General features: G+C 46.5%; 1 protein-coding gene across 4 annotated transcripts in view; it reads left to right on the top strand.

Annotated features, from left to right (window-relative positions):
- Positions 1-19094, top strand: part of COLGALT2 (collagen beta(1-O)galactosyltransferase 2) — a 31501-nt gene extending 12407 nt beyond the window's left edge. The window contains exons 5-11 of one of the 4 annotated variants that reach the window (XM_014537992.1): positions 1456-1575; positions 8112-8188; positions 11729-11835; positions 12924-13056; positions 14390-14517; positions 16182-16388; positions 17886-19094. In XM_014537992.1, coding sequence (XP_014393478.1) covers positions 1456-1575; positions 8112-8188; positions 11729-11835; positions 12924-13056; positions 14390-14517; positions 16182-16388; positions 17886-18162 — 1049 coding nt within the window. In that variant the 3' untranslated portion in view covers positions 18163-19094. The other 3 variants (XM_014537998.1, XM_014538008.1, XM_014538002.1) reach the window with 3 other exon arrangements.
- Positions 19095-23614: the final 4520 nt, after the last annotated feature.

The raw sequence follows: 23614 nt of genomic DNA, 5'->3' as shown, positions 1-23614 counted from the left end.
CCTCTCTTCCCCCCCCCCGCCCCTCCTCTTCCTTCTCCTTCTTCTTCTTCCACATCATCCAGTAACTTGGTGAGACCGTATGATGGAAAGTAAATATTTATGACCTTGCATGTTTGAACATGCCTCTCTTGTTTCCTCACTTGATGGATAGCTCAGCTAGGTCTCATGTCCTCTTTTTACTGAAGCTTTGGAAAGTTGAATGGCAACTTTGGAAAGTTGAAGGGTTGAGAGGCAACCTAAACCTGAAATCACTTTTCTTCTCCTTTCTGAATTCATCATGACTTGCAAGAGGGTAGTTTTGGGTTTGAAGTTCCCCAGAAGCCTTCGTGCGGGCGCACAGCAGAGCTAATGACTTCACTTGGTGAAGGCAAGAGAAGTGACAGTGATTGGTGGACCAACCCTGATTCAGCCAGAGTCAGCAAAGGAGAGGATAGAAGCTCTTTTCTTCCCTGTTCTTTTCAGTTAATGCCATGAGACAGCTGATTTGGCAGGTGATCCAGCTGACCGGAGGAAATCTCATCTGCACAAAATAGAGAAGGCTCTGTGCAGGTAGTTCTCTCTCTGGAAAACATAGATGATTCTAGCAATTAACAAGTCAGAAGCTTGGACACATGGACCAGAGCTTGACAGACTCATTCTTTTAATGAAGCAATCTGTTCATTAGTCAAAACTGTGTCTGCTGCTGGGTCCCTAGGAGACCATCTTGATCCCTACATTCCTAGCTATCTGGTTGAACACAGATGCTGTGTAATATAACTCTCAGAACTAGCCAGCTGGGGCTATAAGACCAGTGTTGAATACGAGAGGGCTATGGCATATTTCTGGCAGGTTCTTCACAGGCCTTGAGATGCAGACTTTCTTTTGTTCCTTTATGAATTTGTTCTAGAAGTTTCATGTCCATTGGTTGACACCAAATCCAGGAAACTTGCTCTCAGGGAGCTTGCTTAGAGAAGAAATAAAACTAAAGAGAGTCATGGAGAATTTAAATTTCCTTGCTTTTTATTTTTTGTTCTACATATGCCTAGATTTAGCTCTCGTAATCTGTCAGCCTTACAGGATTTTCCTGTTTGCTTTCATATCAAATATGGATTTTATTCCTCAGTCTCTCGTTATTTCCTGTTGGTGGATTGCAGTGTTCTATTCTGTTGATCCCTTCATGCCTCTAGTGTTCATTTCAGACCACAACTATGCTTGTTCTTTAGAGAGAAAAAATCAATTTCCTCTGAGCTGAAGAATGGCCCAGGCTTTTTATTAGACCCCAATGCTGTGTTATACTTTCTTAATAAAGGAGCATTTTTGAGGTCTGCAGACAGTGCCTGAAACAGCTACTTGTTCAATATCAGAGCCAAACCCAGCACCAGCCACAGTCCAGCCTCCTTTTCCATAGTTATCACTACAGAACTAACAAGTGTTGTTTTCTGATTGGTCGGCTTTGTCCCTCTCTTGGGTCCTCAGGCATCCAGATGTACCTCTGCAACAGAGAGCACTACGGCTACCTGCCCATCCCCCTGAAGCCCCATCAGACCCTGCAGGACGACGTCGAAACCCTCATCCATGTGCAGATAGAAGCAATGAGTGAGTGACCCAAGAGCCTGCGATGGCTCTTGTTCCACTGCCACCGTGACCACCACAGACACACCTCCGCTGTCCCAGGATTGGAGTCTCGCAGCCATCAGTCTGCCTTGGCTGAAACATGGCTATTCATTTGCTCCTTTGTTCTTAAACTTTCCCTAACGTGAAATGTGAACATGACGAAGCCTTTTCCCTCAGGGAGCATCCGTCCAGGTGGAGAGCTGGGTACACAGTAAATGCATTTCACACAATGTCATCAGGGCTATAATGGAGCTTTGTCTTGGGATTTAAACTCTAACGTTGCTGCTTTCTAATTATATGACTTCGGGCAAGTAATCTAACTTGTTTAGTTGTACAATGGAGATGATGAAAAGTTGTAGACTTTGGGGGAAGATGTTCAATGATATATATAAAAAGTCTAATAACTACAACAATAATTATGACTTCATCATACTAATAGTTTATGATGTATCAGATACCATACTAAGCATTTTTTAAAACATATTTTAATTGATTTCAGAGAGGAAGGGAGAGGGAGAGAGAGATAGAAACATCAATGATGAGAGAGAATCATTGATTGGCTACCTCCTGCACACCCCCTCCTGGGGATCAAGCCTACAACCCGGGCATGTGCCCTTGACCGGAATCAAACCTGGGACTCTTCAGTCTGCAGGCCGATGATCTATCCACTAAGTCAAACCAGCTAAGGCTGCTTTATACATTGTCTCATTAATCCTTACAACAGAGCAGTGAAAGGGGTTTTATTATCTCCATATTAAAGATGAAAAAATTGAGGCATAGAGAGTTTAAGTAACTTGCCCCAGATCATTCTGCTAAGGAAATGACAGATTGGGTTTTGAACCAATCTTGTTGTCTCCAAAACGTGTATCCTTACACACTGTGTTGTTATTGCCTCCAGGTCTACATGATGTCAGGATTGGTAGAGGCTCGATAATCAGTAGCTACACTAATTATTATGTATAATGTACAGGTGGCTAAGGAGAAAGCTACAGATCCATCCTGCGTAGGGAAGGATGTTGGAAATGGCTTCCCAAAGGAGGGCATATTTACACTGAATTGTCACACGGGATCTAAGAAATTCAGTTGTTCATCACTAGAGCACAGGATGTGTGCATGTCGGCAGTGGGCAGGACGTGAGCCCAGTCAGAATGACCTCTAATGTATAAGAAAGGTCACTCAGACTATGGTATGGACACTACAGTATAGGGAGTCCAGTATAGCTCTCTTGGTGAGGGAAGATGGTGTTTGGGATGTAAGCTGTAGCAGGGAGGAGATGAAAAGCAAGCGGATTTAGGATATGTTTTGGTGGTGGAGCCAATAGGACTTACAGAGACCTGGATGCAGCCTGTGAGGAAAGAAAGGAATCAAGGATGGCTCCAGGATTTTGGCCTGGTTTACCAGTTAATGAAGTGGGAAAGGCTTCATGGGAAAAGATTTGGGAGAGAAGTTTTGGTGATGTAAGTTTAAGATATTTATTGAACATCTGAATGGAAAGATTAGGAGATACTTGGCTCTATGAATCTGGAGTTCAGGAAGACTCCAGCTGGAGACAGACATTTGAGGTCATTCGAATTAAAAGGATATTTGAAGCCATGGAACAGAGTGAACTTGTTTAGTAACAGAACATCGAAAGAGAAGAGGAGAGGGAGGAGGACAGATCCCTGGGGGAGACGAACAGCCAGAAAGCTGGAAGGAAAAAATGAGAACTGTTCAAGAAGGAGCCAGATGCTGCTGAGAAGTCAAGTAAAGTGAGGATAGAGAATTGATCATTTGTTCTGTCGAGGTAGAGATCTGTGGTGGCCTTGATAAGAGCCACTTCAGTGAAACGATGGGGACACAAGCCCATTGGAGTGGGCTGAAGAAAGAACAATGGGGAGATGAGAGAATGGGATCTTGCTGGGATGGAGAGTTAGAGGAATAGGATGGTGACTGGAAGGCAGTGAGAGATCAAGGCAGAGGTTGTTATGTTTTGTGTGTTATTTTTTAAGATAGGATTTTAGCATATTTGTGTGCTGAGGAGAACTTGATGTTGTAGAAGAGAGGAAGATGACTGTTAAGGCTGAAGACCTTGAGAAAACAAAAGGCGTTGTAAGCCAGGGCAACATTGGAGAGGTTGTCCTAGATAGGAACAGGGATGCTTCTCCCACGGTAGCCAATGGGTAGAAGTCAGAACGTGTGGGTACAGATGCTTCTGAGTTTGTAAACTTGAGGTCAAAGGAAAAGGCAGGACTAATTTGACTTTGAATATTTTCTCTATGACATATGTACTCCAATCAACAGCTTGAGAGAGATGTTGGAGATTTCAGAAGAAAGAAAAAGGCACAAAATACATCTTTCAGAGAACAGAAAGTAAATTTACTATGGAAGTATATAGTTGCATATTTGGCAGTGTTGAGTGCCAATCTGACATCTGCGGTTATAGTTTTGAAATGACTCAGTCAGAACAACTGTGTGAATTTCTCTTGCGGAATTTTTCTCGGTGCTGTGTAAATGGACAATTGAATTTAACCAAGATTGGGGTTTTGCTAAACAAGATTAATGGAAGAGATTTAAGAGTGTTTACTGGGAATGGTTAGAGTACTGGACCATGAGGTCTGGGTTGGGTACTGATGGAAGCAAGGGCATGAAGGGCATGATGGGTGCCGGCATGGTAGTGGGTCACTGAAGGAATGCTTGTTGGTACTAAGGTCTAGGACCTGGGAGTCACTAGGCTGTTAGACAGATCACTGCATGGATGCTGAGGTTTCTAAGAATGATAACAGTGAGACCATGAGCCAGAAGCCATAGTCATCAGTGGCTGAAGGGGCCTGATGAGGAAGTAGGTGGTATGAAAATAAGCATCAAAGAGGCTGGGAGTTTTGAAGGATGAACAGTTTGGAATGAGTGGTGGGAGCTGCACAGAAATTTGGGGATGTGCTTCCTGTACAGCAAATTTGGGGATGAATTACAGGAAGCTAGAAAGTGTTAGAAGTAAATAGGTATGAGGTATGAGAAGTTTGCTCTTGCAAATCAGAGCATGAGATGATGGAAATCTTAGGTGCCCATTATCAGCAATGACATTTTGAGGCAACGGAATGTCATGTAGATTATTAAGAATATTGGATCTGCCCTGGCCAGTGTGGCTCAGTTGGTTGGGCATCATCCCGTGCAACAGAAGGTTGCTGGTTTAATTCCTAGTCAGAGCACATGCCCAGATTGCGGGCTTGATCCCAGTTGAGGGGTGCAGGCGGGGAGCTGATCAATGTTTCGCTCTCACATCGATGTTTCTCTCCTTCTTTCCCTCTCCCTTCTTCTCTCTCTAAAAATCAATAAAAATATTAAAAAGAATATTGGATCTGAAGTCATAAGGTCTAAAACTGAGTTCTAGCTCCTCCCATCACTCACTATTTGACCTTGAGCAAATCTATATCTAGGTTGGTCTGAATTTCTTCATCTCTACAAAAGAACAACAATAAAAAAGAAGCTAAAATGATGTGGTGAATATGAAAGCACTTAAATTATAAAACACTTGAGTGTCACAGTCAAGAACAGAGCTCTTTTTGTGGAAGAAAATGATATTTTCAACAGTGTGCACAATGAATGAGTTAGAATGAGGCAAGAGTAAGAGCACATGAGTGTTTTAAAAATATTAAAACACCCCAAGCATGGTGAATGAGCACCTGAGCTAGGGTGGTGGCTAGAGCAATGGAAGTTCAGAAGAAGTTATAGAGAAGTGTTAGGATTTGGTGCAAGCATAATTTCTCAAATACTTTTCCAAGTGTGACTGGGCTGGTATGTTGTATGCTGGATGGTGGGTGCTCCAGAAGCAAGGACTTAGCTAACTGAGCTACTATGAACCCAGACCCATTGCCCAAGGCCAACTTGGCTCCAAGGACTACCAAGGAATAGCTTTGGTGGCAGGGTAGAGCTTGGGGGTTAAGAGTTCAGCTGCAAGAGTCAGGCTTAGGTTCAGATATCAGTTCTATCAGATCTGTGACCTTGGGCAAGTCATTTAAACCTTGTTTCCCTATCATAGCTATCCCACGGTACATGTTGTAAAGATTAAATAAATGTGATTGCATATACCAAGAGTGTGTAGCCCAGAGTTCAGTAAGTGATAAGAACTCTGTCACAATAGCTATTATTATTCCTAGATCTTTATTGAACCTATCCAGGAGCCAATGAAACATGTTGCACCAAATGTTGGTATAGGGAGGGAATATGTATCAAGAGGGATTCAATGAGGGTCTAGATCAATTATGAATGATGGAGTCAGAAATGACCCCAAACAACCTGGGATATACCTGACAGTCAAGTAAGTTTCTTAGGTCTAGCTCATATCGTTTCCTGTTTTTCCTATGGCTTAGTTCTCTGTCTTCAGTGGCAAAACCCAGGCGTATTTCTCTAATTTTTGCTCAATGGTGGTTTTCAGGAGCCAGCCGCTTTGGGCTTTTTGGGGGGCACTTCTCCTATGAATGCAATGACCTCCCATGTTTGATGGAAACAAAGTGGCTAAAAGCAGTCTGTTTGGCTGACATGTTAAAGCCACACAGGCCATGTGAGTGCCAAACAGAGACCAAGAGTGTGGAAAGGGTAACGCAAAAAATAACCCCCTCCCAAGTCTCAGAAGGCTCGAGGAGGGAGAGCTAGACGGCTTCTCAAACAACGGTATAAACAAGGAGGAGTTTATAAGTTACGTTTCTTTCTCTTAGAAATCTAACTCTGTACATGGTGGATCCTCAATAAATATTTGTTGATGTTAAAAGCAACTAGTGAGGAGTGAGGTGGAACAGAAAGGACCCAAACATTCGGGGTTGCTAATGGCAACAGAAACATGTGCTCTATGTTCGCACAGAAATTGGACAGATGGGTCAGGGCTGATGTAAGAGCCCAACTCTAATGTTTGGCTTAGGAAACCTGTCTCACTGTCTTCTAGAACTTCACATTACTTGGTCATTAGCGAGACTGGATGTCCTGCTTTCTCTTTAATATCCCAGTGAGGGGACAGTATCTCAGTCAGGATGAGGCAAGTTATGCTGGTATATCAAATGGTGCCCAGATCTCCTCAGCTCAATCCAGCAATGGCTTATGCCTGGCTGTACAAAGTCTGCTGCGGTCTGATGTCTTCCCTGGGCGGTTGCCCTCCATATGTGGGTACATCACTGTGGGCTGCTCCAAATGAGTGGCTTCTCCATATCACTGTGGGGGCTGGGATGGGGGTGGGAGGGAGGGTTTGGAGAGTGGAGCAAGGGAATTCACATGGTCGTGACTAACTTCAAGGGTGAGGAACTGTTTTCCTCTCACGTCCCTGGAACGGAGGAGAATGAATGCTGCTGAACCATCCATTAAGGACCATCACCCATAGGTCTTCAAACAACCCATGTACCAGCTTTCATTTTATATTCTGTGTTATCTCTAAGAAAAACCAAATGAGTGCTTTGAATTTGTGCAATACCAAAAGTCTTCAAGACTCTCTCAGGTTTTTCAACAACATGGCTATCCATCTTTAACTTACATTGCTTGTAAAGATAGTTGTTTCGTTTGTTTTTTTAGTTTCAAATAATTAAAACTTTTGTGTGTTAAGATATGATGTTCCTTCCATCTGGAAACTTCCTCGTTAGCCCTGTTCCAGGTTCTGGGACGTGGGCTGGCCCTCGGAGCTGAGCTTGTATTGAAATAAAGGACCTTTTGTGTACCTGTAGCTAACCCTGCCTGACTGGGATAAAAATAGTCCTAGGCTTTGACCACTTTAACTGTATAGGAAAAGCATTATTCCGAGAGGGTCTGGCCTATTTCTGAGCTCTTTCATCATTGGCCACAGTAAGTTATCCTGGGCTAAGAGTTATTGAGTATTTATTATGTTAATTTACTGTGCCTGCCTGGCATGCCGGTAACATTTAAATTTTATAACATCCTAAAAGATACACATTTATTATCTTGATTTTACACACAAAGAAAGGGGCTAAGAGAAGTCACCTAACTGTTCCAGACTTTCACAAACCTAAGCCTGGACCCAGGTCATCTGACTACAGAGTCCTCACCCTCATCGGTTGCCCTAAATGCTCTGACAATAAGTCTTTTTAAAAATATATTTTTTTACTGATTTCAGAAAGGAAGGCAGAGGGAGAGAGAGATAGAAACATCAATGATGAGAGAGAATCATTGATCAGCTGTCTCTTGCATGCCCCCTACTGGGGATCGAGCCCACAACTCAAGTATGTACCCTGATCGGGAATTGAACCATGACCTCCTGGTTCATAGGTCAACACTCAACCACTGAGCCACACTGGCAGGGCATCTGACAATAAGTCTTATGGGAAATGGAGCAAATACTGCAATCAGCATATAAACAAGTGCTCTCAAAGCCAGGGCCCTGGCTGGCAGGGTTCTTGTGTAGCCACTCAGTCCTGGAGAGGTGCTGAGTGCTTGTCCCTGCCCTGGACATGCAGGTTGTGTTCTTAGAGATCAGGTGTGTGGATGCATTTCTGTTCTCTGACCTGCACTAACAAAGCCCTCTGCGTGTTTCTTGTGTCTTCCAGTTGACCGACCTCCAATGGAACCCTCCCAGTTTGTCTCAGTTGTCCCTAAATACCCAGACAAGATGGGATTTGATGAGGTAGGAAAGGTGTCTATGTGTGTGTGTATGTGTGTGCAAGGGTTTAACATGCTTGTATGTTTATATCAATGCACAGACCTGAGCATAGGTCTGGGAGCCAACACGATGGGCTTGGCTACTGAAAAGAAACTGAGGTCTTGGGAAAAATTACTCACTTTTTGTTGTGCCTCAGTTTTCTTATCTTAAAAAAGGAGCATCATGGTAAAAGTGAATTAATCATTCAGTCAGAAAGAAACTACTGTTGCGTGGTGAAAGTGAATTTGATGTTTTTTTTCTAAAATATTGCCACAGTTTATCAACCTTTTTATCAAGACTCAAGGGTAAGGTAAAGAGGATATGTGTTTTCGGGATTAGAGAACTTGAACTTGACTCTGAGTGGGTGGAAACTGTGCTGGACCACTCTGAATTTTATGTCCTCTCCGCTGTTCTTCCAAGGAAAAAGGTTGGAGGGTAGGGTTGAGAGGACAAAGAAAAAAGAGAACGAAGAAACTGTTCTAAAATTCTGCCTTTCCCCAGGCAAGAATTTCATAATAGCTCGCTGAGGGCCATGTTTGTCAGTAAGTTTCAATTGCATAAAGAATGAAGCAGAAATATAAAGAGATGCCTCTCTTGGTAATATGCCCAACATATATGATACTTGGCTGGGCCAAGTCACTGACTCCTTCATGGTTCCTCATGTCCTGTATTCAGGAACTTGGTGGTCTAGAGGCGAGTCAGGAATCCACACACCGGGTGCTTTCTCACGGAATCTGGATAGGTTATAGGCCAAGCTTTGTGCTCTGTGCCCATTGCGGCGGCTGTTCCATTGAAAGGAAAGTCCTTATTTATCACCTGGTTTCATACAATGCATGTTCCCTAAGTACAGCCATGTAAAGAGCTGCTGGCACTGGGAAATGGGCTTCTGTCTATAAAAGTGACTTGGGGCTGAACTTCTGGGATGGGAAGAAGTCTTTCATGACTATCAAGTGGGAAAGAGCACTACTAAGCAATTTCCACAGAGGGCTGAATGGGGAGAGATGATTGGAAGCGTGGGAGAGAGGACTTGAAGTATAAATGGCTTTAAAAACCATCAGGCTGCAGAGAAGGTTGGTCTGCACCGTGCACTGAACGGGCTCCCGTGTGTCACTGCAGCTTTCCTCCCCTGGAGCTCCTGGCTCTCCAGGTAAAAGAGCCTGTGTCTTCACATATGTCATTTTCCTTCTATAAACACATTCCCTTAAGGATCAAACAGAAGCAAATACACGGGACAGGAACAGGATCTTCTAGCTCTGGTCTTGCATTTGGATGTGGGTGTGACGACTGGGTCACTCGTAGTTGCCTTCTGAAAAGGGCCCACTCTAGGAAGTGACACAGCCTCAGGGACTCCACTCTCCGGGGCCCAGGGTAATCTTCTCTCTGTTCTGAGTAGGATGGTGGAAAAAAAGATTTTCTGGGCCTTTCCAACCCCTCCCAGGACTCTCCGACCTCGGTGGTGGTGTCTGGGTTGCATTTGGCTGTGTGGCTCTTTCTCTGTTTACCGTGCACTAAGTATGAGCGAGCTGTCTGTGTTTTTCCTTCGTGGCTGCAGTTTTTATTGCACTTGTCCTGGTAGGAACTGGGACAGGCTTGTTATTTCCTAAAGTCATCCCAGGCCAGAGGTCTTTGGTGTGAGGGGACTTTTTTGTTGTGTTTCTGTTCAGTTTTTGTTTTGTGGTTTGCTCTCCTGGAGTGACCCCAGGTAGCTCCTTGTGTGCCCACAAGCAATGCCCTTCCCATATCTGTAAAACGAAGGGGTGGAATATGGCCCATCGCAGTATGAGTCTACTACCCAGGAAGAAAATGAAATAGGAAAGAACACCGCCCATCAAGTTGTAAAATCACCAGTAACAAGGCAAATGGTCACCATAGAAATTGTGTTTTTAAAAAATAATTACCCAGTTAGGTAAACAAAGGAGGTGATGAAATCATGATGTGCCTGACACACTTCGCCCTATATCAAGTGGATGATTTTTTAAAGAGGTCATCTTGGGCCCCCACCCCCTCACTTTCTTTGCCCAGAGCTTTATACATGGATGGAAATGAGAATATTTTGTAAGGAAGAGTTGCAGTTTTAGTTAGTGTAGCTTTTTATCCCAATAAATCATATAACATCGATAAACACACTCAGAATGACCATATGAACCAAAGTTTTACCCAATCTAGTCTGAACTGCAGGCTGGTTATAGTTACTTCTTTATTCTGGACATAGCATAAAGCAACCCTGTTATAAAGCGTGGATCATAGACGTTTTCCTCTGTACTGAGAGATGAGTTTGTTCAACTCCCTCTTTTTACAAACAAGTGTCTGGACCCTGTAACATGAAATATCACCTCGATGGTTAAAGAGGTAGCCAGCATCATCCGACTCACTCCTGTAGGTTTCTCCTTTTCCATGCTATGTGTCAATCATTTCTTGCTGGCAGCTGAAGTCTCCCTCACTTTGAGGACTAAGTGGGTTTATTACTGCCCATAGGAGAGACTTTGTTAATATATTAACTTACCTATAATAGCATTCATGAGGCTTTAAGTCCTTCTGTGGCCCCTTAAACCTGGGAATAGTTAGGACAGCCTCATTATCTGTAACTTCCTGTCGTGGCCTGGTAATACGTATGTGTCTAGTGCAGCCATCAGGAATGTAGGGATAACGTGGGTGCACAGGTGGACCCAGCCCTCGTAGGGGATGATCTGAGCGCACCTTCTTTGGGACCAGTAGGAGTCCTCTCTATACCTTTTCCCACAGATCCACATGGAAATTCAGAGTTTCATTTAAGCCTTCACGTAAGCCTTTCTTTCCATCTCTCCCTTCTCTCTTCCTCAAAGGGCTGCCCCTGAGGCCATGACTCCTTCCTTTACCTCCTTCAGAAAAATGCCCTTATCTTTAAGGAAGTTGAATTTTGACACAGAAGCTACTAAAATTGAGACCTTGATCATTACGTTTGGAACCTTTGGAAATAAAAGGAATGTGTTAAGACTAGATTTTTCTTATTCTTTGACTTTAAATTTAGACAGAGGATATACATTATAATAATAGCTGGTACTTAGTACCCATGAGACAGGACCATTATTATCCTAGCTTTACAGATGAGGAAACTGAGGCAGAGGAACTGATCTGAGGCAAACACTAGTAAATAACAGGATGGGAACTCAGGTCTGCTGACGAATTTAACCACTTGCCAAGCTGCCTCCTGCCCCTTAGTGCCTATGCCTAGATTCAAGTCACCATTAGCCTCGCGGAGAGCAACTTTTTCAACTTTCCTGTCTCAAAAACAAGGTGGAGGTGTTCACCAATGAACATCAGAGAAACAGGGAGGGTTAAGTCACCACAAATGGCTCAGTTTTTAAAGTAATTCCATCTGGATTCATGTCATTTGACCTGATATGAAACATAAATTAATCTCCAGTTTCCATTCCTTATCCCAACTGAAACTTTAAAACGTTGATGCTACATTTACTTAAATTCTCAAACAGCCTAAAAGAAGACTTGAGTCATCTGTGTTTCCTTCTCCTTTTCTCCCTGCGTTAGATTTTCATGATAAATCTCAAACGCAGGAAGGACCGGCGGGACCGGATGCTACGCACCCTGTATGAGCAGGAGATTGAGGTCAAGATCGTGGAGGCTGTGGATGGAAAGTGAGTTGGGTTTCTCTTGAACCTTTGCAGATGGGGTTGGAGTGGGGATGTGTCCTATCTGATGGAGTAGTTCTGGGTGAGGAGAATCTGTGGTCATTGGAATATAGACACATTTTTATAACAGCCCCGTGCAGCCTACATGGGGAGACATTATGACTCATAATAGCACAGAAGTTAATTTCACCATGTAGATCTGGACCACAGTCCACTCACCGTCCAGCCATCTCTGCTCTTCATGTCGCTGAAGGCTCACACCGGAAGTGATGTTCCCGTCTCTGGGGTTCTTGCAGTGGTTGGGGTGGTTCCCAGCTTCCTGCAGTGTATTGGAAAGAATGCGTTCAGAGTTGCATTCAGAGCCTGATTTTGAGCAAAGTGTCTACTAGTAAACTTGGGCGACCCAATGAAAATGAATGGAAAAAGTTCATAATGGTCTGTGTATGCTGTTGCATGAGATGCTGGCCACAGTTGGTCTGGGCTGATCGCTTTGCTGAGAATGGCAGGCAAGTCACATGGGGTACATGTTAGCTCCCTTCAGGGGGGGTTGTTATTGCTGTTGTTATTTTCTTTTGCTTTGCTTTGACCTTTTATTTGACACCCTCCTTCAAGGCATGGATTTTGCAAAAACTGCAGTTCCAATGTTATCTGCATGCCTCTAAGGAGGATGGTTAGAAGCTGTAGTGAGAGTTCTTATGACTCCTTTAGAGAATTCCATCAGTGTTTCTTGAAGTGTGGCCGGGACACCCACAGCAGAATCCCGAGGGGCTGGGAAGGGGACTTAATGTTCCTATTTGCCACTTTCCTTCATGAGGAAAATACTTTTCGAAGTTGTCAAAAAAGTGATGATACTTAGAGCTATGTTGGGCATTATGAGGGATACACCAACTACAAGACACCCTCTGCTCTCCACAAAGCTCATAAGACCCCCCCACGACACGTGACCCCGGGAGCTCCTAAGGAGTTATGGGAAACCTGGGACGTTTTTCTCAGGGTGCGTGAAGGCTCTGGGGGACACACAGAACTCTCTTTCTGGCTTCCGTGGTGGGGAAATCTCGCCTTGTTCGTTTTCATATGTGTTCTCTGTCACGAAGGGCGCTCAACACCAGCCAACTGAAGGCCCTGAACATTGACATGTTGCCTGGGTATCGAGACCCCTACTCTTCCAGGCCTCTGACCAGGGGTGAAATCGGCTGCTTCCTTAGCCACTACTCTGTCTGGAAAGAGGTAAATGATGCTTTATATACATGTGCATTTTGTAATGAGGAGGAGGGAGAGTGGGACTTGGTGGGTGAATGAGGGCCAGGTGTAAGGTGAGCCCCTCCCTGTTCTGGAAGTACACTTGAAAGTTACAGTTGCTCCGTGTCTTCCTCTGACGCAAGGCCAGCCACAGACAAGGAGGGGTAACCTTGGGACCCTTGGGACAATGACAGGGGAAGACGCCCATGTTCTTAGGGCCACACTCCTGCTGATGCTTTCTCATCCTTAGTAGGGACGCCTTGCATGTGTCTAGCATGTCATCATTTAGTAAGTGACTTCATACAAGAAGACCCACAGAAGTCACATGTGGTGGGTCAGGAGGGATGGGCCCATTTTATGCAAGAGGAAATAAATATGTTGTCTAAGCAAGAAGTGGCAGAGCTAGGACTTGAACCCATATCTTACAGATGAGACGATGAGGGTGGTATTGGAGTGTGGGGTTCTTGATCAAGGCTAAGTTCTCACAAGAAAAGGAAAAGGCTCTAAAGAAGGGCCTCTTGAATGCCTTCTCTCTTTGAACGATCCAGTCTAGGCCTATCTTTTTTTTTTGTCTTTAAACTTTAAATGAAACATAAGAGAAATGTATAAAAATATGTAGATTGTAAAACACGGGCCAATGAAATTTCACGGACTGAACAATGCACCCACGTTAACCAGCACCCAGATCCCGAACAGATTGCCAGCCCACAGATCCACCCCCTCTACATTTCCTTCTAGTCACTGTCCCCCCAGTAATCACCATCCTGACTTTTAACGACAGCAAGAGTAGTTTTGTCTTTTTTTGTACTTTTTTAAAAAAAAAAAATGAATAGAATCATAGGGTATGTCCCATCTCTCAACCTTATGTTTGTGAGATTCATCTAGAACATTTAAGTTGATTGTAGATCATACATTCTTATTGTTGTAAATATACCACAGTCTATAGATTCATTCTACTGTTGACTTAGAACCCAGTTATGAGCTTTTACATATGCTACTAAACTCCTTATGTTTTAATACTGATTTGTCTAATAAAAAAAAAATAAGTATCGCCCTAACTGGTTTGGCTCAGTGGATAGAGCATCGGCCTGCAGACTGAAGGGTCCTAGGTTCAATTCTGGTCAAGGGCATGTACCTTGGTTGTGGGCACATCCCCAGTAGCGGGTGTGCAGGAGGCAGCTGATCGATGTTTCTCTCTCATTGATGTTTCTAACTCTCTATCCCTCTCCCTTCTCTGTAAAAAATCAATAATATATATATATTTTTTAAAAATAAGTATTGATTATTTCATAGAGTGTCTTTCCACTGATGACCTTCGCAGGTAATTGACCGAGAGCTGGAGAAGACTCTTGTTATTGAGGATGATGTGCGTTTTGAACATCAGTTTAAGAAGAAGCTGATGAAACTGATGGATGACATTGACCAGGCTCAGCTGGATTGGGAACTGATGTGAGTGACAAGACAGCCTTATCAGAGAGCTCCCAGAGGCACTGGGTCCTTTCCAGGGGCAGCGAGCCCTACCTCCCCCCTGGTAGGAGATACACCCCAAGCTTCCACTGATTTTCTCTCCATAAACATTACCAGAAACCAAAGAAATGAGTAGAGGATAGCCACTGGTTCTGCAGGTGTGTACTCTGCAGGGTGAGGAAGAAACTGCGGGAGATTCGTTATGAGACCTGGGTCAGCCTGCAGATCAGGGGCCTTCAGACAGAGCACTCACTCGGGAGCACAGCACACACCCCGCCCTCGAAGCACGTGGCCCATGGAGGGGTTTATTCCAGGGCAAGAGTCCTGGGTCACATTGGACCTCGGCTCCCATAGAGCAGGTTCCCTCCGTGGGTGTGGGAGACTGAGCAAGGGGAGGGCATCTCTGTTGGGAGAGGAAGCTGTGCAGCAGGGAGAACACTGACAGCCGGGTTTGGTGGAGGGTCAGAGGCTGTTGCAGGGAAACCAGGCTCACCAAGGGACTGGTAGCTCTGAACTGACATTAATGAGTTAACAATGGGTTAATGCTCATTGTCTGCCACCTCTTGGAATTGAGTTCTCTCTCTCTCTCTCTCTCTTTCTCTCTCTCTCTCTCTCTCTCCCTGCCCAACTCCTGCCCTCTCTCCCTTCCTTCCTCTCTCCCTCCCTCTCTACTTCCTCCTCCCCCCTCTCTCTCATTTTCTTGTTAAACCCAAATGACACTTCTCTTTTCTCCATGAGGCAGAAAGTTCCCAAGCCCTGCGTTCTCCCCCCAGCTGTGTGTCACAGGCAATCCCATCCCATCAGAGCCTGTCCCTTTGGAGCACCTGCTTCAGACAGGCTGTCCCCGCCCCTCCCATCCTTGGAGGGAAAGCCAGCTATGGGCCCAGGCGGAATACTTGTTCTCTCAGAAAAGGCACCCTTCTGAGCTCAAGAGCAGCCTAGCAATGGCTCCACTGACCCGTGGGAAATAGACCCAGCAGTCAGCACAGTGTAATTGAGAGACGGCTCCCTGTCAGACAGCAGCTGCTCAGATGCTCATGGAGAACAGGACCTGCTTGGGTGCCTTTCTCAGAGCAGAGCACGCAGGGGGAAGTGTGGGCAGAGCTAGGGGCGTGTGAGGCGCTGGCATCATCCTCCCCAGGAAGAGCCTTCCGGGGGCCACTCCTGCAGACTGCTTCTTTCCCACAGCCGGTTCTGTCCTGTGTTCACCACCAGCATTTGGAGCGCTTGCAGACAACACAGCAGGCTGAAACTCGGGGGACTTGAACATAACAAACTCGGGATTCTCACATCTGGCCTTTTGTGTCCCCTGCCAACCCCTGTAAACACAGCTGGAAATCCCATACCACCTTTGGGAAATGATCTGAAAAGACGTTTCATCTCTTTACATCTTTACTTTCTGGCTTAAACACTGTCTCCTAGACCAGAGTAGATGGGATGCTGATAAATGGAGCCAGGGAAATGGCCCCACTGATGGCAGGTGACGGTCACAGTTGGCGACAGATGTGACGTGCTATGCGGCCCGATGCATTCAATATACGACACAGTGGGTGCAAGCTTTCAAAAGTGTCTACAAAGGCGTGCTCCATTCCTATGCATGTCTGGTACTCCAATTGGAATTTTCTCCTCTGCCCACTTCCTTTTAGTTATATTGGTAGGAAGAGGATGCAAGTAAAAGAGCCGGAGAAGGCGGTGCCCAACGTGGTCAACCTGGTTGAAGCCGACTACTCCTACTGGACGCTGGGCTACGCCCTCTCTCTGGAAGGAGCACAGAAGCTGGTTGGAGCTGATCCGTTTGGGAAGATGCTGCCAGTGGACGAGTTCCTGCCAATCATGTACAACAAGCATCCTGTGTGAGTTGCCCCGAACTCCCTGCCCGTCCCGTGAGCACAGTGCATTCGTGAGCCAGCCTACTCAGTTTCTGGGCAGTACTTGATATTTTCTAACGGTGCACTGCTTTCCTAGATGATCTGTCCATAATCACGACCCAGGGAGGTTGACTCAAGTGATTATCCCCTTATGGGGAAGGTGAAGCAGAAATGGTGTCTTGCATAGGAGTCCCCTTTCATACCCAGTGTGTAATTTAAATGGACATAATCTGCTCTGTCCTCTCCTTGTCTTTGATCTCCTTACTTCCATGAACTCATACACCTCAAGGTGAAGGTCATCTTCCTAAGCATCTCAAAATTTTCAACTCATTTCTCAGTCCGTTGTGGGTCCTGTTGGCCAGGCAGTGGCTCACAGCCTAGTCAAGAGCACAGGCCCATGAACAATCATCATGATATATTGTGCTACCTGTGATCATGGAGGTGTGTTAGAGAATCAGGGAAAGGCATGTGGCCTCTGGGGTGGATCCATGGGAGAAGGCAGTGTGATGCTCAGGGATTCTGTAGCCCAGGAGTTGGCTCTGACCAACACTTACCAAAGGGTTTGGTAATTGATGGTTTACTTGTCAGTCTCCCCAATAACCTGTGAGCCCCTCAGGTAGGCACAGTCTTACATCTCTGTGTCTTTAGAGCCTCGGCCAAACTCTATACATATTTGCTGTTCTGTCAATGATTCCTAAATTCCTTAATGGAGCAGGAGACCAGGTTCTAACCTTGGCTCCTTCTCTCAGTTGCTGGGTTATCTCCTCGAGGAGATGGTCTTCATTTTAGCGGTTAAGAGTTCCTGACCTCCATCTTCATTTTATCTCCTTGCCCTCTTTTACACAACGTATTAGAGACTCACTTTATCTCTGAATCCTGAAGAAACAGGGAGGTCAGCCGTCATCCCCTTAACAGAAAGGAAATGCACGCCTATGGGGCACTCACTGACGTAGGAGCCGAGCAGATGTCACCTCACATAATCTGCACCGGAGCCCTGGGAGGGAGGTCAAGTCATCTCTCGACTTTACACTCACAGGGATCTGCAATACAAAGCCACGTTGGCCTGCCTCCAAGCCTACGCTAGTTCACTCACTCCTTCACTGCTGTCCAGATCCTGCTGCTAATGTATTAATCGAGCAACAGGGCATTTTCTACAGAGTGATCACATTTATGTATTATTACGGTCCCACACAGAGCTTAATTCTTAACTTTCAGAGTAAGAGCTGAAATTCATTTTAAGCCAGTCTATCCAAATACAACAGAAATATCCTGACTTTGTCTATGTATTTGCTTAGCTCATCCGAAAGCTTCTAAAGAACCTTTATTGTATTTATAGACTAAAGTTTTCCACAAAGGACACAACTTAAAAGATAATCAGATGAGTCCCTGACCATTGAAGAGGTAACAAGCAGGGCCCCTCTCCCTCTCTCCCTGTTCTGTAAGCGCCCTGCCCCCTCATGCCTGTGCCCCTCTTGTTTTCAGAGCTGAGTACAAGGAGCATTACAAATCCAGGGACTTGAAAGCCTTCTCCGCGGAACCCTTGCTCATCTACCCCACACACTACACAGGCCAGCCGGGGTACCTGAGTGACACGGAGACCTCGACCATCTGGGACAATGAGACAGTGGCCACTGACTGGGACAGGACACATTCCTGGAAGTCCCAGAAGCAAGGCCACATCCACCACAATGCCAAGAACACAGAGGCCCTGCCACCTCCAACCTCCCTGAACACCGCGCCTTCGAGGGATGAGCTATGAAGGCTCCACCCAGACGGCGTTCACCACCCTTTGATTTCTCTGACGGGCTGTCCATCTGTTTGCCCCGGCTTCTTCCTATGGTCACAGTCATCTAACCCAAGTGATTGATCCAAATTAATACATTTTTGAGAGGGGAGGAGAAATTAGAAAATTAAAACCCAAATTTCCTAGGATGGCTAGAAGATAGGCTTTATTGCACCCATTGAGATAAACTTTAATGTAGACGCCTAGTCCTTTAGTTAATTACCCATTGATACTGGTTCTCACATTGAGGTTGAAAGTATGGCTCGGAGACTTGTCCAAGAGGAAGGTGAGCACCACAGTGTCACATCAGTGAATGGGTGGGCAACCTTGCCACGCCCACTGAGGCCACGTCTAGTGGTCTAGTGAGCCCATTTCATGTCATAGATGTGACCTTAAAAACTTGTGTAGGTAACAAGTTTTGGGGGGATCAAATAGTTTAAAATCAAATCGGGCTTTTTGTTGAAAGGGATTGTCATGAGCCTTATTGCAAAGTGAATTTTCTATCCGAGTCCTCGCTGTCCAACAGGGATGGGTGTTGGGTCTGTCTGAGCCTTGGCCGTTGACTATCGTGGCAGCCGGAGCTCTCGTAATGAGGCTCCAGTGGGCCATGTGGGTAGCTTAGTAGATATTTGGGGGTTTGTGTAACTATTTGAGGAAAAAAGAACTCAAACTTTGGCCTTTTTATTGTGGTCATTGGAATTAAGATGCTCTATTTATGAAGATAAATTTAATATATAAGGGGGGAGGGCTGGCTCTGACTTCTGTCCCAGGGTTTCAGCACATCAGCTCCCCTCCACCCCTGCATGGGAATGAATTGCAGGTGTGAGTTTCATGGGTTACTGTTAGCAGGGGTCCTCAAACTACGGCCCGCGGGCCACATGCAAATACAAATATTGTATTTGTTCCCGTTTTGTTTTTTTACTTCAAAATAAGATATGTGCAGTATGCATAGGAATTTGTTCATAGTTTTTTTTAAACTATAGTCCGGCCCTCCAACGGTCTGAGGGACAGTGAACTGGCCCCCTGTTTAAAAAGTTTGAGGACCCCTGGTTAAGAGGCAGCAACTGTCCTTGCCCAAGTTTCAGTCTAGTTTGAATTATTTATTTTACAAAGGGTGGGGGGGGGAGATATCTGTGTGATAAGGCAGAGAAACAGATGTTTTGAACTTTATCGTGTTTGAAGACTAAACACAATGGCACCCTGGGGAGCGGTCAGTGTAGACACATCGGTTCAATCGTCTGGTTCTCCTGCATTTCCCAGACAGACTTATGCCGAGTGGGAGATTCTAACCGTCCGGAAACAAATGATCCAGGTGAGGGACGTTGGTCAGAAACAACGGACTGATCAACTGATTGAGGCCAACCACCAGGGAAGCTTCAGGTGGAGTCAGGATCTGGACAGACAACCTCTGCTTTCTCCATAGATGGATTTTCTGTTGAAGGCGGAGTTGGACTGCATCATCTCTTCCAGCTCCACCGTCTGTGATCCTCGGCTGTCCCTTGACGGTTTGCTTCAGGTTTATGTTCTGGTGCCGCAAACAGTAGAGCTTCGCCTCTGGAGTAGCCTCCCCAGCATTCTGTGCGCACACGCAGTGTCCTGATGTTCGAGCAGAACCCATGGGTGGGGCTGCTGCGTGTGACAGCTGAGTGCTCCCTGGTGAGGGCCCGGCTGCAGGACAAGGCAGCTCGCCTTCCACAGAACACCAGTCTTGGCCTCCCTTCTTGAATTACCGCCGTTATTCCTCTACATAGACTAATAAGCCAGGAAACTGAGGCTGACTCCAGTTTTTACTGCTTAGACAAACCATCAGAGCTTGACTCTTTTTTTCTAGAAACAAAACAGGAAGAGCACCTGGAGAGCTTGTGAAAACTCCTTAGGTGATCCCGAAGGTTCCTTGAGTGTCTTGTATTTTGTTTGTGTATTTTAGTGTGTGCGAGTGTGTGTAACGTTCATAATACTTTTTAATGGGGTGGGAGGTGGCTGGGGTATTGGGAGTGGAGGAGGACTGAGTTGTTTGTGTGGTTTTGTTCAATAGAGAACATTTTTTTTTTTTTGGCCTCCATCAGCTGGTCTGATGGGTTTCCGAATTCCCATTCTTAAAAGACATTGGTCTTAAATTCTAGAATTTTAGCTTAGGGCTGTTCTACTGTGAAGAAAGTTCTGACTCTCTTAGCCCAGCCATTGCCTCTTCCTGCTCAGGTCTGGAATCCCAAGCGACTTTCTTTTGTTGTGAACATTGCGAACTGCAGACCCAGCATTCCTTTAAAAAGTTGTCTCTTCAGCAACCCAGGGCTTCTTTGACCTCATCATTCTTCCCGCCTCCCCTCTAGTCTTGAGTCAAGAATTCTGACCTTTGCAGTGTCAGAGGCTCTGCCTCCAGCCGTGGCACCTGTTCTCTGCCTCTGGCCATCAAACCCCACCTGGATCCCGATCTGGATCTTGGGATCTGAGGTGGAATCTTCTGGACAGATGATCGTGACCTCAGTAGTGCTGGTGCTGCTGAGTGTGGGCTGAGCGACAACGCTTGCAGAGGACACACCGCATGGCCTTGCTGTGGGGTCCCTGGGCCACTGCGGGGACTCTGGACAATGATGAAGAGCCGGCATTCCAGCGCCCTACCCTGTCTGTCATGCTGTGTCATTTCCAGAGAGGACGTGATAAACTACTACTTGCCTTCTAGAGCTCTTTGTGAAAAATTAAAAAAAAATATTTTGGCTCAATGCTATGATTGTTCATTGGTTCTTCCAACATGATCAATGGCCAATATTGGGATGTTCAGGTTTGCTCTCAAACGAAGATGTCGGAGGCCAGAGGTAACCATCACGGCTGCGTGATCCTCACGGCAAATGAAAGAGGTTGGCCCCTGACCTTCCTGCCTGGTAGGGGTGGTTTTAGATGGCGGGTGGAGGTGGGTCAGCTAGAAAGGATTGGAGGCTACAGAAAGACTGGAGTCCCCAGTGGGAGGGTGTTGAGGGAGAGGGCATTCACATTTTTGTGCTATAGGTCAGTCTATTCACCGAAAGGTACTATGACGCTTGTCCAAAGCCAAAGAGCTTTATCCTGATGCAAAAAACAACAATGAGGGAGAGGGCATTCACATTTTTGTGCTATAGGTCTATTCACCAAAAGGTACTATGACAAGCGTCCAAAGCCAAAGAGCTTTATCCTGAGGCAAAAAACAACAACAACAACAACAACAACAAAAGGAGAATCCATCTTAGCCTCAGCAGATTATATTGCCCCCAAAACTTCAAACACCAGGCCTGAGCACTGCCCTATTGAGGCCCTGTGCTGGGCACTGAGATGCTCAGAGGACAAGGAGAGGCCCCACTGCTGCGGTCCGTGGAGCATCCATGAGAGCAAAATGGCCTGACCTCAGAGGGTGGAACAAAGTGGGCCAAGGACCCAGAGTACCTGGTTCTGCTGGGAGGACTGGGAGGCAGCTCTGCGGGGAAGGTGACAGTTGTGTTGGCCTGGGGGGCATAAATGCGAGTCTAGATGAGGCAGGAGGGTTGGGCAAGGTGGGTGGGAAAGCTTTCTAGGCACTGGGAGACATGGGCTGTGGCTGGGATGGGGAGCTGGGGAGGACTGGAGAGTCAGGTATGTGTTGGGGTTGATGACCAGAAACAAGGTTGAGCCCAGATAATGACGGCAAGGCAAGTGGGCTCCCTCCGCTGAGATGCTCAGAGGACAAGGAGAGGCCCCACTGCTGCGGTCCGTGGAGCATCCATGAGAGCAAAATGGCCTGACCTCAGAGGGTGGAACAAAGTGGGCCAAGGACCCAGAGTACCTGGTTCTGCTGGGAGGACTGGGAGGCAGCTCTGCGGGGAAGGTGACAGTTGTGTTGGCCTGGGGGGGGCATGAATGCGAGTCTAGATGAGGCAGGAGGGTTGGGCAAGGCGGGTGGGAAAGCTTTCTAGGCACTGGGAGGCGTGGGCTGTGGCTGGGATGGGGAGCTGGGGAGGACTGGAGAGTCAGGTATGTGTTGGGGTTGATGACCAGAAACAAGGTTGAGCCCAGATAATGACGGCAAGGCAAGTGGGCTCCCTCCGCTCAGGCTGCCTCGTCGGGAATGCAGAGGCCATTGTTTCACGGGGGATCCTGGGCTTGGTTTCCTGACGGACAGTGCAGAGGTTTCCAGGAAAATGCTGGCGCCTGAAACAGAACGTTCCCACTCACCTACACACTGGGAATCTTCCCACCTGAGGTGGGAGGAAACCCCTCTAATAAGTAACTGTCAAACGCAGGTGAGTGTCTACCAGGTGCTTTTGAGACTTTCTCTCCAGGTGAACAGAGCGGGAGAGAAATGAAATGATCCAGAAGGAATGAATTGGCTGAGGAGTTAATGACAAAGTGAGAGTTGAAATGATACGAAAAGAGCATGACATGGGTAGCACAGAACACTAAGAGCAGGCAGCCTTGGAAATCGTCACTACACTTCGTGCTGATGTTCATTGTTCGGAAAGAACCTTCCTCCCTCAGGACGTTCTGCTTCAATGTGGCCGAGAGAGGAGGGAGCAGTGAAGTGACCCTGTGAGCAGGTGATGGCGGCCCTGAGTCAGTGCAGGGCGGCTGAGAGGACGAAGAGCCTGGCCCGCGGTGGCCGTGTGCCTTTTTGCCTCCTTGGAAAAGAGAGAAATATGACAGTGGGTTCTGGCCCGTCGTGTTAGATGACAGGGAAAGGAAAATGCTGGCGCCTGAAACAGAACGTTCCCACTCACCTACACACTGGGAATCTTTCCACCTGAGGTGGGAGGAAACCCCTCTAACAAGTACCTGTCAAATGCAGGTGAGTGTCTACCAGGTGCTTTTGAGACCTTCTCTCCAGGTGAACAGAGCGGGAGAGAAATGAAATGATCCAGAAGGAATGAATTGGCTGAGGAGTTAATGACAAAGTGAGAGTTGAAATGATACGAAAAGAGCATGACATGGGTAGCACAGAACACTAAGAGCAGGCAGCCTTGGAAATCGTCACTACACTTCGTGCTGATGTTCATTGTTCGGAAAGAACCTTCCTCCCTCAGGACGTTCTGCTTCAATGTGGCCGAGAGAGGAGGGAGCAGTGAAGTGACCCTGTGAGCAGGTGATGGCGGCCCTGAGTCAGTGCAGGGCGGCTGAGAGGACGAAGAGCCTGGCCCGCGGTGGCCGTGTGCCTTTTTGCCTCCTTGGAAAAGAGAGAAATATGATGGTGGGTTCTGGCCCGTCGTGTTAGACAGATGACAGGGAGAGCGGTGCCTCCCCAAGCGCAGAGCAAGAGGACGAGGCTCCCATCGCAGCACGAAGAGGTCAGGTGCTTCAGGGAGAGTTGGTTCACAGACTGCCCAACACTGAGGGGGATCCCAGGGCCAGAGCAGGAAGGGCTCCTGCTCGGAGTTGACCTGAAATGGCCTGTGTGCTTCTTCCCACCCACGGATGTGTTAATATTGAG

This window comes from Myotis brandtii, unplaced genomic scaffold (genome assembly GCF_000412655.1).
Source record: "Myotis brandtii unplaced genomic scaffold, ASM41265v1 scaffold104, whole genome shotgun sequence".
Taxonomy (NCBI): Eukaryota; Metazoa; Chordata; class Mammalia; order Chiroptera; family Vespertilionidae; genus Myotis; species Myotis brandtii.
This window is presented reverse-complemented; position numbering and strand designations above follow the sequence as displayed.